We start from the raw sequence: 17,340 nt of genomic DNA, 5'->3' as shown, positions 1-17,340 counted from the left end.
AGTAAAGGTTATGTTATCGTAGCTGTTGTGTTGCATCTGTGTTGTTTCTATATTTATCTACAGCTGCTTTTTTTTTTTTCTTCCCCTTTCTTGCTTCAGGAACAAATAGATGAGGCTGTGAAAGTTCTTTTAAATCTAAAAGCAGAATATAAACAAAAGACAGGTCAAGAATACAAGCCTGGAAATCCACCTTCAGCTCTTCCTTGTATACCTTCTACTGCACTTCCATCTTCTGTTTCCTGCAGTAACTTGGCACCCTCTAGCTTAGTGGATGACAAAGCACTTTATGATAATGTAGCTGAACAAGGGGAAGTGGTACGCAGACTCAAAGCAGAGAAAGCTTCCAAGGTATAATAGCAAATAAAGAGTAATCGGTTGTAATTCTTACCACGTTTTGCCACTGGGTGGAAGTCTTTCACCAAGTGATGATCAAACGCTGTACAAACTCCCTTACGTCCTGGTCATAGTCCTTAGTCATCAAACTTATGTAGTCTGGTAATGCCACACATCTCTGATACAGGGTGCTTCCCTGACTCCTGAGATACAAAGTCTAAATTCTGCTAGTGCAGAAAGTCAAACTGACCTCTTACATTTAGATGAATAGGCATGAACATGGTAGATTACAGAAGCTTGTAGTGTATTTTACTTTTTCTTTTATCTCCATCTGTCCCAAATACAGTATCCAGTGTGCTGCAACAATAGAATGTTTTCCAAAACTAAAGAAATTTGGTGATAGCTGTGGAAGTGAGCATGAGACAAACATTTGTTTTCAGGAGCTGCTGATTTTTGTTCCTAAACTTCTATCTGGAAGATTTATTTTTTTCTGAAAATTGTTTTTGAAAAAAACCCCTAAAACTTACGTTCTTCAGTGTAGATTCTGCTGTAATTGTCATTAACAGATTGTAGCTAGCCAGGAGGGGCAAGAAGAGCATTCTGCTATAATGTGATAGCTCTCAAGCATGCTTCTGTTGCTTGGGGGAAAGCTTGCTTTAACTACACTGAGATAGCTGTTACTACAGTCCTCCTCCTGTTATGAAGCACTGTGTTTATTGCTAGATTGAATTTTTTTGTTCTTGGCCTGAAAATCATTTTTTTTTTAATTAGCTCTCTTTTGAATCCTCACCATTGCATCTTGCTATTTGTCCTCCATATAGGATGAAATAGATGAAGCAGTAAAACTCCTTCTTTCTCTAAAAGCTGACTATAAGGAAAAGACTGGCCAGGACTACGAGCCAGGACATCCACCAGTGGCTCAAGCTGCTTTGCCCCAAACATCAACCATAGAACCCAGTGGTCCAGACACACCTGAAGCTAAAGCGCTGTTTAATAAAGTAGCTCTTCAAGGAGAAGAAGTTAGGAGACTGAAATTGGAGAAAGCAGAAAAGGTAAAGACATACATATACTATAATATAAAAATGTAATATATTTAATTCTAAAAATCTATTTGAAATTAACCATGATTATAGTAATTAGAAATCTGCATTCAGAATAGGGAACATTTGAATTCTGAGATCCAAAATGTACTTTTTAAAATGTTCCTGTCAAAAGTGAACATCAAAATGTTAATGTGTTTAAGTACATAGTGGCTTGTGCAAAGATTTCTCCTCCAACACTGTGTAGATGTCCACAGTGTCATGCGTAGGCCCATTTTATTCCTGTGACAGCTTCATTTTATTCCTGAGACTGCTATATAGATTTATCTTTATTTGTATGTTCTTCAAGGATAAGATAGATGCTGCAGTTAAGGAACTTCTTCAGTTGAAAGCCCAGTACAAGTCTGTAACAGGAGTTGACTATAAACCAGGTTCCACTAGTGGTGCTGATGACAAAGACAAGAAGAAGAAAGAGAAAGAGAACAAGTCTGAAAAGCAGAGTAAGCAACAGAAGCAAAATGATGGCCCCAAAAATGCCCCCCCTTGCAAAGAGCCTTTGCAAAGACAGAGTGGTAATGAGCTCTCCTCAGATGGATCAGGAGAAAGTCAAGGCCCTAAGAAACAAACCAGGTAAAGATTTGATCTTTAATCTGTTTGCTAGAAATCTAAACTGTTTACCGCTACTCAGATTTAGAGAAGTTTGTAAGCTTCTAGTTTCACTTGAAAGCATGGACAGCAAGCAAAAGCAAGTTATCAGAGTTTACTTAGTGTCAGTTGCATCTCAGCATCCTACTGAGGAAAATTCCACCCAGCTTGTAGAAAACATAAAGCAATGTGCACAGTCTGTTACTGTGGCTCAGCAGTCATTGGGAACTTGGTATGATTCATTATTTGCTTCAGCAAATGAGCTGCTGTGTATTGGTCAATAAAACCCGGGGGAAAAGAAGCCTTATGCTTATTTTATTGTACCAGGGTTTTCAAAATGTATATTGCAAGGACCATAAGAAGTACGTATCCCAGCCCAGAGCAGGACACTGTTGTTGCTAATGGTGAAATTCTCCAGTGGTGATTCCAGTACCTCCCCTGTCCTGCTCCCACCCCAAAAGTTTAGAAACCTTTTCACAGCATGTATTATACAACACTATGTACTTACTGTTTCTGGTATAGTTATTATATTATAGGCAGAGATGTGGTTATTTAATTTGAAATTACACAAGAAAAATGCGTTTTGTACCCTTAAAACTTCTCTATTTACAAAGCTATGCAAACTTTACTTTTGCCTATTGTTATTTGAGTTTGTTAAACGTAGAGGGAGTTTAGCCTTCTTAAGATTTTATAGTTTTACTAGTTACCTTTATTTTGATGGTAGGGTCAGTTTTCCATCTTAAACAGAATGACTGACATGTTTAAACAAACAGTGAATTCAAGTTGCATGTGTTTCCTGAAACTGTAGCAACAGGCTAGATAAGAGATTTTAAAAATAAAGAGTAAAACATCTCGCGCACAGGTCTGGCAGCCTCGTGTTCTTATTGGAGGTGCCTGGATTTTTAATGTGTCAGCATGAAGTTCTTTGATGTAACTATTGTGAGAGGAATTAGAAGAGTCCAAACAGTGGAAAAGAAGTTGAGCTGTTTTTAGGAAATACTCCTGTAAGCCAAGTTGAGGAACTGCTAGCATACATGACCCAATTCATACTGAACTGTCAAAAAAATTGGGAGGGCTGATGAGGAAAGTTAGTTTTATGAAGTAAAATGTTCTGCTTCCTGCCCCTCCCACTCCCCCTCCCCCCCCCCCCCCCACTTCTTTTTAACATAAATTTCACTGGTAAATGCTCTACACAGCACAGATCTGGTTCTTTTCTAATATCCTTAGGCTGGGTCTAGAAGCTAAAAAGGAAGAAAATCTTGCAGACTGGTTCTCTCAGGTAAGTGAACATCAGTTTGAATTAAAAAATTATTTCATTGTCTTATGCATCCAAGTCTGTTTTGGCTTTAAAGCTTATTTTGCGTTTGTTTTCTTTTTTAATACAAAACAAAGTGCTCTTTCTTTTTTATTTCTTCTGTTGCTATTGTGGTCTTAAATAGAAACTCCTAGATTGAAGCACTGAATACTTTTAGGGAGCTGTGGAAAGGATGAGTGCCATCTACTTCATGCAACCTCCCCCCATATACATCTATATTAATTCATCTTTCATTAAGTGTACATACCTATAGTGAAGTGGTAGGAATTTCACAGACTTGGAAGTTTTATTCCGCCTCAAGATGGCATGTAATAAAAGTTGGTATCTGTTAATAGCGAGTGAGTTCCTCTCATGAGATGCGCAACAACCGTAGAGTAGAGAAGGTTAGAGTAGCCTATGTATGAAGGAGCGGTAGGCAGATATTAGTGGTGTACATTACCTCTTACTAATAAAATTTTTGCGTATATCCTAAGTAAGTAAAATCTTTTCTGACACGAGCTAGAAACAGTTCATGCAAAAGAACATTTTGTTGATTCTGGAAGTTAGCTACTGTTTTTTACTTGGATTCATGAAATTAAATTTTAATTTAAGAGTTTAAATTATTCAGATCTATTATTAAGCTTAATATTTCTGTTTAACTTTTGCAATTATGGATGACAATAGTGTTCTGAAAGCATATCTTTGCTAACTTTCTTAGCACAAAGAGTCTATTTTTAAATAGGAGACCTTTCTTGTATTGCATGCCATCAGGCTTGAAGTATTGAATGTTCTTTGTGTGTGAAATTGAAACCTCAGTATCTAAATAACATTTTGAAAGGTCATCACAAAATCGGAGATGATTGAATACTATGATGTGAGTGGCTGCTATGTTCTTCGCCCTTGGGCTTATGCTATTTGGGAAGCTATCAAGGACTTCTTCGATACAGAGATCAAGAAACTCGGAGTGGAAAACTGTTATTTCCCCATGTTTGTGTCCCAGGCTGCACTAGAGAAGGAGAAGACTCATATTGCTGACTTTGCTCCTGAGGTACACTTCAAAACATTACTTTAGTCTGAATACAAGAAAATTTAGTCTGCAGATGAGTATGAAAGCAAGTTTTCTATAAACCTATTTTATTTGTTTTTTCCTTTAGGTTGCTTGGGTCACAAGATCTGGGAAAACAGAGCTGGCTGAACCTATTGCTGTACGTCCCACAAGTGAAACAGGTAGACTTCTTTTGATGCCATTTGGTTGTAAAGAAAACAGTAACTGGTATAGTGTGACTAAATACCAATTTTGAGCTGATAAACAAGAGTTCCTTTTGAAAAGTAGAAGCACATCTTGTAGAATGTTCTCTATGCTTCCTTATCAGAATTTTCTTAAAAATGCTGCTACTTACAACAAGTTTCACACACACTATAAATTCCCTCAAATGTACTTTTATTAAGTATTTCAGAATCACTCTAGGGGTTTGTCCATTAGTGTTCTGAAGTCTGACTTCCTTTGAGTGAAAAAGATGTTTGGTTTTAGTATTGTTTATAAGAAAATTTCTTCATCTTTTAATTCACTTCAGTTTTTCCAAATATTTTACTTACATCTTCTTTAAACTTTCCTTTAAGTAATTTAAATAAACATTTCAAGACATATAACTGGGTGAGTTTAATTGAATCAGATATGGTATAGTATCCTGAAATCTCTTGAGGTCAGACAATTTTTGGCTGTGAACCTAGATGTATTTACAAACTCTATAAGCCACTGATTCAAATACAGCATCATTAGATATTAAGCTTTCAAGTGTATGTTGGTCCATTGCCTTTATTAGAACAACAAGAAGCAAACTATTTTCCAAAGACAGGATGAAATTAAAATATCTTTTAGTGAAAATACTGTGTGTCAAGACAAAGTATGTTTTATATGGAACTAAAACATAAAAGTGTAATTCTTGCAACAGAGAATGTTAAGGTTATGTGTAGCAAAAAGAAATTTGGGGGATAAACTGTCTATATTGTACAGAAAACCAAAACTTACTTTTGTTTTTACAGTCATGTATCCTGCCTATGCAAAGTGGGTGCAGTCACACAGGGACCTTCCTATCAGACTCAATCAGTGGTGCAATATTGTGGTACGTCAGTACACAATTTCTTACTGAACTGTTCTATTGTAAGTGCAGCTCAGAACAATTACTCTGGGTGAATATAGTATAATACTAGTCACAACATCTTTTGTGGCAAAAATATGAATGTGGCTTATATGATTTGTTTTTCTCACTGCTTTTTATAAAGTGCACTGTCATTTATAAGATGATATTATTAAAGGAAATACAAATCTGTAAATAATCTCCATTTTTAACCTTATGCAGAATTTTATAATTTTTGAGCAAAGACAGCAACATACTTGCAGATGCGGTTTTAAAGTAGGAGTAATAATAATAATAAACTTCAGCGTTAAAACATGAATTTTAATGATTTGTTTCCTTTTGGCAGCGTTGGGAATTCAAGCATCCCCAACCTTTCCTTCGCACTCGTGAGTTCCTTTGGCAAGAAGGTCACACAGCATTTGCAACATACGAAGAAGCAGCAGAGGAGGTAAAAAGCAGTGAATATGTTGGTGCTTTTGCTTTCAGAAAGCTATCTTACTCCATAGCGATACAAGCAAATCTTTTTACTAGGATCTGGTGGAAATCTCTCTCCTTTTTGTTGGGCACCCTCCTGCAAAAAGGAGTTAATTGAGCAAAGGGTTTTCCTTTAAACAAACTTAATTCCAAGGCCTTTTCTCTGTGTTACACTGAATTATTTTGACTGACAGTCCTAACAACTGCATGTAACTAGAACCAAGGATTTTTTTCAAATGTAACCTATTTGTGAGGCTTCAGTCACTTCAAACAATATGCAGTTTGAAGAGTGTGATCTTTATAAAGGATGCTTATTTTCAAAATCAAAATAACCAGTTCACTTTGTACTTTTTAGAAATTTTGACACTTTCTTTGTCCAAAGACAGATGTTTCAGAGAATATGATGGCATATCTTCATTTACCTATACTTATTCAAATGTTGAGGTGGAAACTAAAAGTCAATATAACCTTTGGTATCATGGCATTTCTGCAGTGACTCTTCTTCTTTTACTTTGGGATTTATGGTTGTAAATTTTTTGATTCATAGAATATAGCTGAAGTTTAAAATGATTGAAGCATTTTTTTTTTTTTAATCACAATCTTGAAGATTTTGGAATGTTGAGGTTTTAGGTGTCATATTTTTTGCTAATGCTTTGTATGTGAAAGTATTTCATGATTTAGCAAATGCAAAATGCTGAGTAGTTCTTAAGATAGTATGTTCCTCATAGGTAATGCAGATACTCGATCTGTATGCTCAAGTGTATGAAGAACTCTTAGCAATACCTGTCGTGAAAGGAAGGAAGACCGAAAAGGAGAAATTTGCTGGGGGTGACTACACAGCCACCGTAGAGGCATTTATATCTGCCAGTGGAAGAGCTATCCAGGTATGTATATGTTAAAATATCATCTCTTTCAGTAAATAGAGCAAGATGAAATCCTTAGACTGATACTTGATAGACTTTACTTTTCATTGAGCAGAATTTTCTGTGTGTAACTATTCCAGGGAGCAACTTCACATCATCTGGGGCAGAACTTCTCAAAGATGTTTGAAATTGTATTTGAAGATCCCAAGAAACCAGGAGAAAAACAGTTTGCGTATCAGAACTCCTGGGGCATTACAACTCGAACTATTGGTGTAATGACAATGATCCATGGAGATAACATGGGGTTGGTGCTCCCACCTCGAGTAGCTTGTGTTCAGGTGTGTAAAAGTGTTCCATAACCTGCCTTAAACTATTGTTTTATTTCCTTTCTGCCTTGGAATTCATGAGCATTTCATATCGGGCACCTAGAAGGGGTTCTAGGCATGCTCCTAGGGATTAGGAGCATAGGGAGCTGTCTAATTACAGAAAATGCGGTATAAAGTTAATACACATTATTAGGTTAGTTGCAGATCTCAGGTACTTGTGGTGGCCAAGCTCCCTTTGTATTGCATCCATTTAAAATAATGTTATTTATAACAGTTGGAGGAAAAGGGAAATGTATTTGTTACTTCTGAGATCTTGAAAGAAATTACTTGGCTATAGGGCCACAATATTGTTTTTAGGCTTTTATAGTAAGTAGGAGCTAATTTTCTTATATTATAAAGTACGTGCCACATTATGTTGCAGGTTGTAATTATTCCTTGTGGTATCACAAATTCCCTTTCTGAAGAGGACAGAGAGGCTCTGTTGAAGAAATGTAATGAATATCGTAATAGGCTTCTTAGTGTTAATATCCGTGTACGTGCTGATTTAAGAGACAACTATTCACCTGGTTGGAAGTTCAATCACTGGGAACTTAAGGTATGTTTCTTCCAGTAAATCTTTCAAAGCACACGTATGGGATATGTGTGTTGGGCAGAATAACTTGTACTTTGAAAGCAAACATTTCTATTAAGTTTAAAAAAAAGAAAAAAAAAGCTGCTGCCACATAATCAGTGATCACCTCTATTAGGGTATTTCCTTTATTAAAAATGAAGAAAAGATGTTTTTGGAGATGTACTCTGTCTTTGCTAGGAAATGTGTGTTATTAGTGATTCTCGAACTTACAAGTCTTCACTTTATGTACATAGAAAATAAAATTAATAATACAAACTATGTACCTGTTTAGAAATTTTTCTTAATGCTAAGTGCCACCAGGTTCACAACAGTACAGTCTCTGCACACAGTAGAAAGCAGAAGATAAATTTGTGTAGTGTCAACAAAAAAAGCATTTTGTTGATCCCAAAATTACCACGTTACCTTTCATATAGTAATCGGAAGAAACAGTTCTGTTTCATCAACTATAAGAGGTTTTCTGTGAGGTAAAGCAAAAATAATGAACAGAATGAAACAATGCTATTTTAGGAATTAAGTAATATGATTAGTATGTTATGGGATCATATTTTTGTTCTGAATTTGAAATTAGTTTCAACATGTTCATTTTCAGTGTAATCTGATAGAAGTTCCCTGAGTTGTCAGCAGTTCACATTTTATACAAGCTCCTTCTCTTTCTCTGACCTCTTACATTTTTTTAAATGGAGCTCTGATACCAGCAATCCATGTTATTGAAGCTTTTTAAATAAAATTAGATTTATTGAAGAGGCACAGCAGGGAGCAGACTTCATGCTTTTTATAAAATCTACTGAAGTATCCAGGATGAGACATTTCTACATGCAACCTTATATTGAAATTGTAGCCAACTATATCCTTAAAATATCTATGTAAAATCTTATTCCAGAGTCCTGTTGAGAAATAAGAGACCTGACTTCTAAAAATGTTTTGTGCTCTTAATATGACTTTCATTTTTTCTGGTTAGTCTTCTTCACAGATCTGTGGTGACAGACAAATACTTTGTCTGGGTGTTCAGCTCACAAAGAAAAAGGCTTATTGCCCTAGTAGAAGTCTAGCAGTGTTCAGAGTGCCTGCAGCTTTGACTTCACACACAGCTCATATGCTGTTTACTTTGATGCTGATTCCAAATTATCCAGTGCTAGTCTCTTCTCTTTTTAATGCATGTGGAATTTTAGCCTCTATGTCCCCGAGAAAGAACCCTAGTATTTTACCTTGCTGTCTTGAATTTTGGCACTATAAGAATAGATAGACTATGCAAATAACATTTTCAGGCAAATTGCAGGCAAAGTGCACTTATTTTGCTGAGTGTTGATAAGGAAGTTAATTCCTGGTATTAATTCCACTGTTCTTTTTTGGTGTAGTCTTTGTATGTGACCATGAAGAATCTTTGCTTCATTAGAAAGTAGTATTACAGTTAGAAAATGGAATGGAAATGCTAAATACTTTGCATTGAACGTTCATTAATGAAGCCATTCACTGATTTGTAAGCCATAAATTAGAATATTTGTTCAGTTGCTTGTTAGTGACAATTTTAATAGCTCTTTATGTAGCTTTGCAGTAGGAATAGGAATTTTACCCTTAAGATAGATTTTACTATATTAGGCTTTTTAGCACAAAAAAGGGGGCATATAGGGAATCACTTGCAAGCTGTGAACTCGAAGAGATCCCAGAGCATGAAAAGAGTGGAAAGTTTGGATAAATGTCGTTCATTCTCTTATTCACGAGCTCAACGCTGTAGGATGTTTGTTCCATTTAGCTTACTGATTAGATTTCCCTTGTCTGTATGTAAGAGACAAGAAATTACATGGTTCTTGTTACCAAAGTTTATGAAGCCTGAAAGCTTTACATCAAGAAAGCCACTACCTGTTTACTGTCAAGTTTTCTATGCAATTAATAATCATGTCAGGGCTGTGTTCCACAGAACTTGGTTTTAAAATTTGCTGCTCGTATACTTGAAAGTGTTTTTTGCAATCAGAATTAAAAGGTATTATTGGATGAACTAGACTTTTAAATGATTATGAAAGTCTTAATAATCATTTAGATTTTAAAATTCAATTTGCGCTATATGGGATAACTGTCTTATTTTCAATTGTGTTTTAACAGCCTTAATATGACTTGTATGTTGGCAGAGATGCAGTCCCCAACCTAGTGAAACAAGCTTGAAGCAAGGTGTAACCCACAAGAGGAAAGAAGAGTGCAGATGGGAAAGACAGAAATGCACAGAAGTAGAATATATGCTGTTTTTTTAAGACTGCTAAGACTGTTTCAGCAAAAAAAAAAAGAAAAAAAGAAAAAAAGAAAAAAAGGGGAGGGAATTAAACTCTTGAGAATGAACATGATGTTATAACTGTTTGATTTTTTTGTTTTTTTGTTTTTTAACAAAGGGTGTTCCAGTCAGGGTTGAAGTGGGACCACGAGATATGAAGAACCAACAGTTTGTAGCTGTCAGGAGAGACACAGGACAGAAATTGACCTTTTCTGAACATGAGGCAGAGGACAAACTCGCACAGATTTTGGAGGAGATCCATGCTAACCTTTACAACAGGTAGACTGAAAAGTATAGTAAACTGCTGTGCTAATCACAGATGCACTTTGCCTGTCAGAAGAGTTTCTCATTTCATTCATTCAATTGTGCAGAAAGGCAAGATTGGCCCATCTTTTTTTGTGAAGTTTCTTTTTTTTTTATCCCTGAAACTGGTTCTGATTCAGCAACAGAAACTTCCTATTGTGCTTGTGAAACAGAATGTTCAAAGAAAGGTTGTGAACCAATTAAAAAAATACTTCTATCAACACTTGTATTAATAAAAAAATGAATACATTGTAAATAGTTCATGGGATGGTATTGTGCAGGATTCCCTCCCAAAAGATGCTTTTGGGAGGGAATTTTGAAAGATAAGTTGTCCAAGAAACTTCAGTAGTTGAAGTTCAACATTCAGATGTGACTTAGGTATTTTAAGAGCCTACATCCTATTGACTTTCATAGGATTGTTTTCTTGCAAAGCATCGAATGCTTTTGGAACTGTTATTTGCAGTTGTCACATATGCCAAATAGCTGGTATAACTCCTTGCAAATTGTTGTTAGTGAGTATACTAAGAAGGAACTGACTGGCTTATCTTTTTGAGGGCAAAACTGATAGAAAGCCATAAGCCGATTAAGAAGGTTCTTTTATTTTGTCGGACTGAAAATTTAGGTTAGTTGGTCAGGGAAGTTATGTGCCTGAAGCTACCCTGACTGATTTTTTTTTTCTCCTCCTTAGAGCATATGAAGACCTAAAAAGTCATATGGTGGTGGCTAATACTATGGAAGACTTTCAAAAAGAGCTTGATTCAGGAAAGGTAAGGAAATTCTTTTCATTCTGAAATCCTGGTAGGTGCCTTCACACACTTTCTGTCCATTACAAATAATCTGAGCTAGAAATTTTGCAGCCTATATATAAATACTGTTGTTATCTTTGTCCTCCCCTCGCAACCCAAGAAGGTGCTCTTGTAGAGCGGTTAGATGTTTTTTGTGAAGGATGGTGTAGGAACGGAAAGGCTTTTCCAGGCTAGCAGCATTCAAAATTCTTAATCTTACATTAACTGGTAACAGCATGCCATGAATGACTTTAAATGCAAAACATGCAACTGCAGCATTAAGTGTTGCATTTTTATCAGAAAGTGCTTTTTGGAGAGATCCATGTAAATATTCAGATTAAGATAAGCTACTGCCATTATTCTAATACAGTGCAAAACATTGCCAAATCTCATAATAGGGTCCAAGTAAGAGTCTAAAGTACATGCTGCTTACGTCAAAGAAGATTTGTCTTTATGACCTTAGTAGAAGCCATTGGGTTCATTGAGAGCTTCTGGGAACCGGAAATCTCCTTGGGTTGATGGAAAGAATAACCGATAATGTTGGACAATTGAGTTCCACTGAGCTATTTTCGTAGGGATACTGGCATAAGATCTTAACCCTGAAATGTCACCACCCCTCTGCTTGTGAAATTGTTCATATATTTAGATGAATTTATTCAAATAGAATCCCCAGGATTGATCATTAAGGCTTTATGTTTTATAAAGAGAGATTAGGGTTTTTGTGTACCAATTAGGTCTACTCTGAAAACTTCAGAATTTCTGGTGAAAATCCCTTGAGTGCCACTAGTTCCATGGTTATTTTTTGCTGACTCTTTTTAAAGAGCTAGATGAGTAAACCTTTCTTAGTCTTGGCATTCCATCATATTCTTTTCTTGCTTCTTTATTGCACTTACTTCTTTTGAGTCTTGTTATAAATTGGATTTGATTGTGAACCTCAGAGGAGGAACTGATTTATCATGCTCATGAAGCTGAGGATAAAGAGTTTTTAGATATTCTTGTGCATAGGTGCTGAAGTAGTAGCACTGCCTTATTTTCCTCTACAGAACTAAATATAAGTAAAATACTCCGTTTTCAAAATGTTTTGCCCTCTTCCTGCTGACTAAAAAGTATCATTTTCCTGGTACAAGTATCTCCAAAGCACCTGAAGAATCTGGTGGTAGATTTAAAAACAAAGCAAAGTAAAAACTTCAACCTTTATTTAACAAATAATTCTGCTCTGTATAAATCTTCACATAGTACTACTCTGAGAGAATTGACCTATTTGTATCAGAATTCAAATACAGATCTAGTATGTTATGTAGTTAAACTTGGAAATGTAAACTGTTATTTTTTCCATTCCAAGTTGAAGACACTTGTACCATTTTAGTACTGAATTTATGAAAGTTTGTTTGTAATCAGAGAATCCGAATTGAAAAAAAACAGAGGTATGTCATTTTGTGACTATTTCTCTATCTACCCATGTATGTTTTATGGACAAAATTTTATGGCACATCTATTCTGTGATTTCTTCAAACTGTACAGTATTAGCACTGGCTACAATTTAAGAAGAAACTTTGCAAACTTTACTACTACTGCTTAATTCCTGTTGCTGTTTTCTCCTTGCTATAATTGCAGTGTAGGCAATTAGCTCATTTTTAAAATGTGGAGTGGCTCTGTGTTGTTTTAAGCTGTACGTAAAGCTTAGTTCAAGCTGCAAGAAAATTGCAGCAGTATTTAAACAAAGTTTCATTTAACTAACAAAAAAAATCTAAAAGTCTAATAAAGGTGTGTTCCTGTTCAAAGCAATTTTAAAATTTTGCACTAGGAGTATAAATTTTGTTAAAAACACTTACTGTTTTGATAGAATTAAAATGACTCTGTGTGCAGATTTAGTAGCTATTGTTGGCCTCAGCTTATTCAAGTGTACAAGATTATCATTTGAGCTTCATTCACTTTCTTCAGTCAAGCTATCTAACATTCATAACAACAGGTGTATTGAAATACACTGCCCTTTTTCCTAAGAGAGAAATGTGCTGTTGTTAGTTCTGTTCTATCTTAAGTATGTCTTTGTCTTGTTCAGAAAATATGAAAATTCAGACTGCTGGAATTAAAATAGAAACTTCATGGGGAAAGCACTATCCTACAGTATGCAAGCAAGCATTTGTTCTGCAGTTTGAAAGATTTAAACTTTTCCTGAAAAAACAGCATTTCCAAGAGAAAATAATATTTATGCTTTCCACAGTTGTAAGATATCTTAGTTAAAAAAATATAATAAAATCAGCACCCTGACTTGATTTAAATGCTCCTTTGGGTTTGTTTAGTATGCTTGGGTTTCGCACAGTTATGCAGAGTATTTATGAGATCTTAAGGTTTAAGAATCTTCCTGAGAAAAGGAAGGATTTTTTTAGTTGTATAACTTTTTTTTTTTCCCCAGATTGTACAGATACCTTTCTGTGGGGAAACTGAGTGTGAGGATTGGATCAAGAAGACCACTGCCAGGTAAAATATGACTGAACTAGACAGGATCTACCAAGATCAAACCCAAGTGGTTTGAATGTAAAACACGAATGTAACCTTCCTCTAGCTGTAACACTGATATATAGTCCTCACCTTTGAGTCTTGCTATTTCACGTAAACCAGTAAACTCCCTTAGTTCTAAAGCTTTCAGACCCATTAGCATGCTTTGGAGATTTTTTTTTTTTATATAATACACTTTATTGTACCTTTATGTTAAAAAAAATTTATTTATCAATATGCTTTTATTTCAGGGATCAAGATCTTGAGCCTGGTGCCCCGTCCATGGGAGCAAAAAGTCTCTGCATACCTTTTCAGCCTCTCTGTGAACTGCAGTGTGGGGCAAAATGTGTCTGCAGCAAAAACCCTGCTAAATTCTACACTCTATTTGGTCGTAGTTACTAAATTACTAGTGAAACCACCTTCTCCTTTATCTCTGAATTGAACTTTTTTTAATAAGACTGAAGTAGCCCCAGAACTTATCAGTTTTGCAACTTTTTAAATGATTCAAAAAACAAAGCCATAAACCATAAAATCCCCGGTTGTCAGTCTTAGACTAGCAGTAATTCACAGACTTTTCTGTAAACATCTCTAATAAACATGTATTGTGAGCTGTAACATGCTTTGGTCATTTTTTTTCTGTGTTGCTTAATGGGAAGGATAGAATATTCTTTGCTCATGTCTTTTTTTTTTTCCTCTCCTTTTTTGTGTATATGTTCTTTTAACTCTGAGAAAATATCTAGAAAATTGGAGAGAATGTCATATATGCTCTGCAGTACAATATAGAGTGTCTACATAAACTTTATGGATAAAACATTTGCTTTTAATTTTGGCTTAAAAGCTTGTAAATTTTTCAGTTTTCAATCCAGACTTGCTGCTATTCATTTTCAGAGAGGGTAGAATTCAAGACTCCCTCTGGAGTCAGGTATTTCAAGGAATATATTCCTCCCACCCTAAAACATGTGTTTCAAAGGCCATCTTAAACTAAATGCCAAGTTGGTAGGCAAATGTAGGTGAATGACATTTCTTGTAGACATTTTGCAAAGCCCCGTTTCCCTTATCTTATATGCTGGCAGTTATAGCTGTCTCACAGTGATACTGCAATGAGTAATGTAAAGACAATCTGAGGAGAGGTATTTGCAGTGATAAAGATCATGGATTGTGGTTTTATGTATAACAAGTTTCATAAACCCCTTGTATTTTTCCTTCTCTTACAACATGTTACTTTAGGAGAAAAGGCAGAGGTTGCGGAGGTACAAAATGATTAAAAAAAAAAAAAGCCCTACTTTATTCTGACCAATAGATTAGTTAAGAAAATATGAGATACTGCTGGCAATAAATGACGCAGTGACTTATCAATATCACACAGGCTTAACTTGTTTTCTGCTTTTCCTGTATATTTGGAGGCTGTCTACTTAAACCCCTTTCCCTGAGGAGTTGAATGAAAACTCCACAATTAAAAAAATTGGGCCAGTAGAATCATCTCCAGCCTTTTAATAGTCTGAAGGTCTTAAACATACAGGAGACTTGCAATATTATTCCCAGATCTGCATACTGCTCTGCTTTTCGGAAGTATGTAAGATGTTTGCCCTTGCATAGATTCATGTAGCCAGCCTTTCTAGTCAAAATGTTGAATATCAAATTGAAGCAGTGGCCTGTCCAGCTTAGGATCATGCATCTTGGGATAGTACCAGTGTTTCAAGTAAAGTGCAAAAATAATGAACTATTTCAAATGAACTTGCTCAGAAAGCTTGAGCACTTGGAAATGCTTTGTGATTAGTCCTGAAGCATTTTTCTGTTATGTCTCAAAATCAGCTATCTGACGTTCATGTATGTAGATATTTTCTAACTATGTAGGCAAAGTCTCAAGGGTAATATTTATCAACGGATTTGGGGATGATAGTACAATGCATACGTACATTATGTTAACTGAGAAAGAAAGATGAAAGAATGGCCCTAAGGTTTTTCCAGCCTTGTATCCTGTCTCCAGCACTGACTGGACGTATACTTCGAGAAAGAGTGCAAGTGGTAAGAATAGTGATGTTCTCCCAGACTCAGATGATGGGTAGTTGAGACTGTTCTTAAAGGCATTGCCTACTGCAGCACTTGGATGCTGGGGGGAGGAGAATGGGCAGTAACTGGCACCTTCCATGATTTCAAGCATAAGAGACAAAAGAGCACAAAGAAGATATGTTGGAGCAAAACGAATTAGTAAGAACAGGCAAGCATTTTTCCTCTCACTGAAACATTCTGCAACACTGCTGTTTTAAGAATGAGGTGTGGAAGTCGCTAATATGCTCAGGATAAGGAAAGGCAAAACTGTATGTAGTCTCTAATACTGCAACCTTATCAGCTTGATCAAGCAGTCAACCTTCAACCAGTTGCCTTGCTCAAATACAGGAGTAAACATGTTGACAGTGTTGTTTTTAGAACAGTTGCTCTCATTCTGCCACAAGCTTGTTTGAAGCTGGGGTTTTCAAGGAGGGGCAAACATTTTTTTTTCCCCCTCTGCTCCCCTAGCATGTTTTTTTGTAGTAATAGTAGGGCTGAAAGCATCTGGAATGTGGATGAATCACCTCCAGATCTCTCCCTGGTGGCCGTCTAGGGAGAAAGATTTTTATTTCAAATACATTTCTCCCAAAAGCATAGTCTGAGCTGTCTGTGAAGCCCTATAGAAACATCATTACACTTATATGAAAACTTACAGACCTTTAAGTTAGTAAATTGTGTCTTTGAGAAAATAAATGAATCAGAATAATACACTACAATTGATTAAATTATATTACTGCGTGATTATAACAGATTTGCAGCCCTTTAGGGTTCCTTATTTCTTATAGCTGCATACTGACAAATCTGTATTAAATAGCATAGTATGGTGGAATACAGTGCAAATGCCTTATATACTGCTGCTCCCTATTGACAAAAATGAGCATGCTTCTGAGCACATTAGTTATGCTGCAAAGGGAATACTTCGTTTATCTTGAGCTCGTATTTTGGTAACTGGAACAGTGCATAAGACAAGATTTTTGAGAGCTCTGAATTTTGACCTTAGTCTATTCCCATTGAAAGTAAGTTTTTGAAAATCTCACTCTTCATGCTCTGTAATTCCAATAGTAAAATAATAAAGTAGTTGAGCATCACCATTAGCACAAGAGTGAAGAGCATACTGTAAGTATAGCTGGAGTAGAAGTAGTAATGCAGCTGGAGGAGGTCGAAGGCAATTCAAGCACAAGGAAGTAGCAATCTGAGTGCTGTAATTAGTTCTACCGATTTACCCTACACGCATTTATTACCAGGATTGTTAGTTTCTTAAAATTGGACCAAAATTCAAAGCAGATTCTGAAGCCGAAATAGAAGTTGTCATAACTCAGGTGGAAAAAGAAACCTCAGGTGTTGCTGCTGCAGTATTTGTGTGGACAAATGGACAGATGTTAAATGTTACAGCTGTTGGCAAGCATTGCTCCTAACAGACTGGACTTTAAAAATAAATATTTTGTCTGATTAATCCCTATGAGCAAAAAACAAATGAAAATTAGGGATGGGTTTTTGAGTTTTTGACCTTAAGTTGATTCACCTTGCGAAGTTTAAGGCCAGGAGGGACACTTGGTTGATTCAGGTCATCAATATCATTATCTTATCCTTCTGTGGCTGTGTTTCGTGTCATTTCCTTCCGCTTTATCTTGTAACTAATCGTGCTCGTATATGTACCCAGATGGACATTTCAAACAAAAACTAGATCATAAACTTTGCAAGGA

The 17,340-nt window shown here is 35.8% G+C and overlaps 1 protein-coding gene across 4 annotated transcripts in view; it reads left to right on the top strand.

Moving 5' to 3' along the window:
* EPRS1 (glutamyl-prolyl-tRNA synthetase 1) overlaps positions 1–14,203 on the top strand; it is a 39,878-nt gene extending 25,675 nt beyond the window's left edge. For 2 of the 4 annotated variants that reach the window (XM_064509708.1, XM_064509709.1), the window contains 15 exons: positions 100–348; positions 1,155–1,385; positions 1,723–2,003; positions 3,246–3,297; positions 4,151–4,360; positions 4,467–4,539; positions 5,356–5,435; positions 5,797–5,898; positions 6,653–6,808; positions 6,928–7,125; positions 7,535–7,708; positions 10,123–10,283; positions 10,996–11,074; positions 13,506–13,570; positions 13,840–14,203. In XM_064509708.1, the coding sequence (XP_064365778.1) occupies positions 100–348; positions 1,155–1,385; positions 1,723–2,003; positions 3,246–3,297; positions 4,151–4,360; positions 4,467–4,539; positions 5,356–5,435; positions 5,797–5,898; positions 6,653–6,808; positions 6,928–7,125; positions 7,535–7,708; positions 10,123–10,283; positions 10,996–11,074; positions 13,506–13,570; positions 13,840–13,990 (2,262 nt within the window). In that variant the 3' untranslated portion in view covers positions 13,991–14,203. The other 2 variants (XM_064509711.1, XM_064509710.1) reach the window with 2 other exon arrangements.
* Positions 14,204–17,340: the final 3,137 nt, after the last annotated feature.

The sequence above is a fragment of the Dromaius novaehollandiae genome, chromosome 3, assembly GCF_036370855.1.
Source record: "Dromaius novaehollandiae isolate bDroNov1 chromosome 3, bDroNov1.hap1, whole genome shotgun sequence".
Lineage (NCBI taxonomy): Eukaryota > Metazoa > Chordata > Aves > Casuariiformes > Dromaiidae > Dromaius > Dromaius novaehollandiae.
The sequence above is the reverse complement of the archived record's forward strand: the minus strand, read 5'-3'. Positions and strand labels throughout refer to the sequence as shown.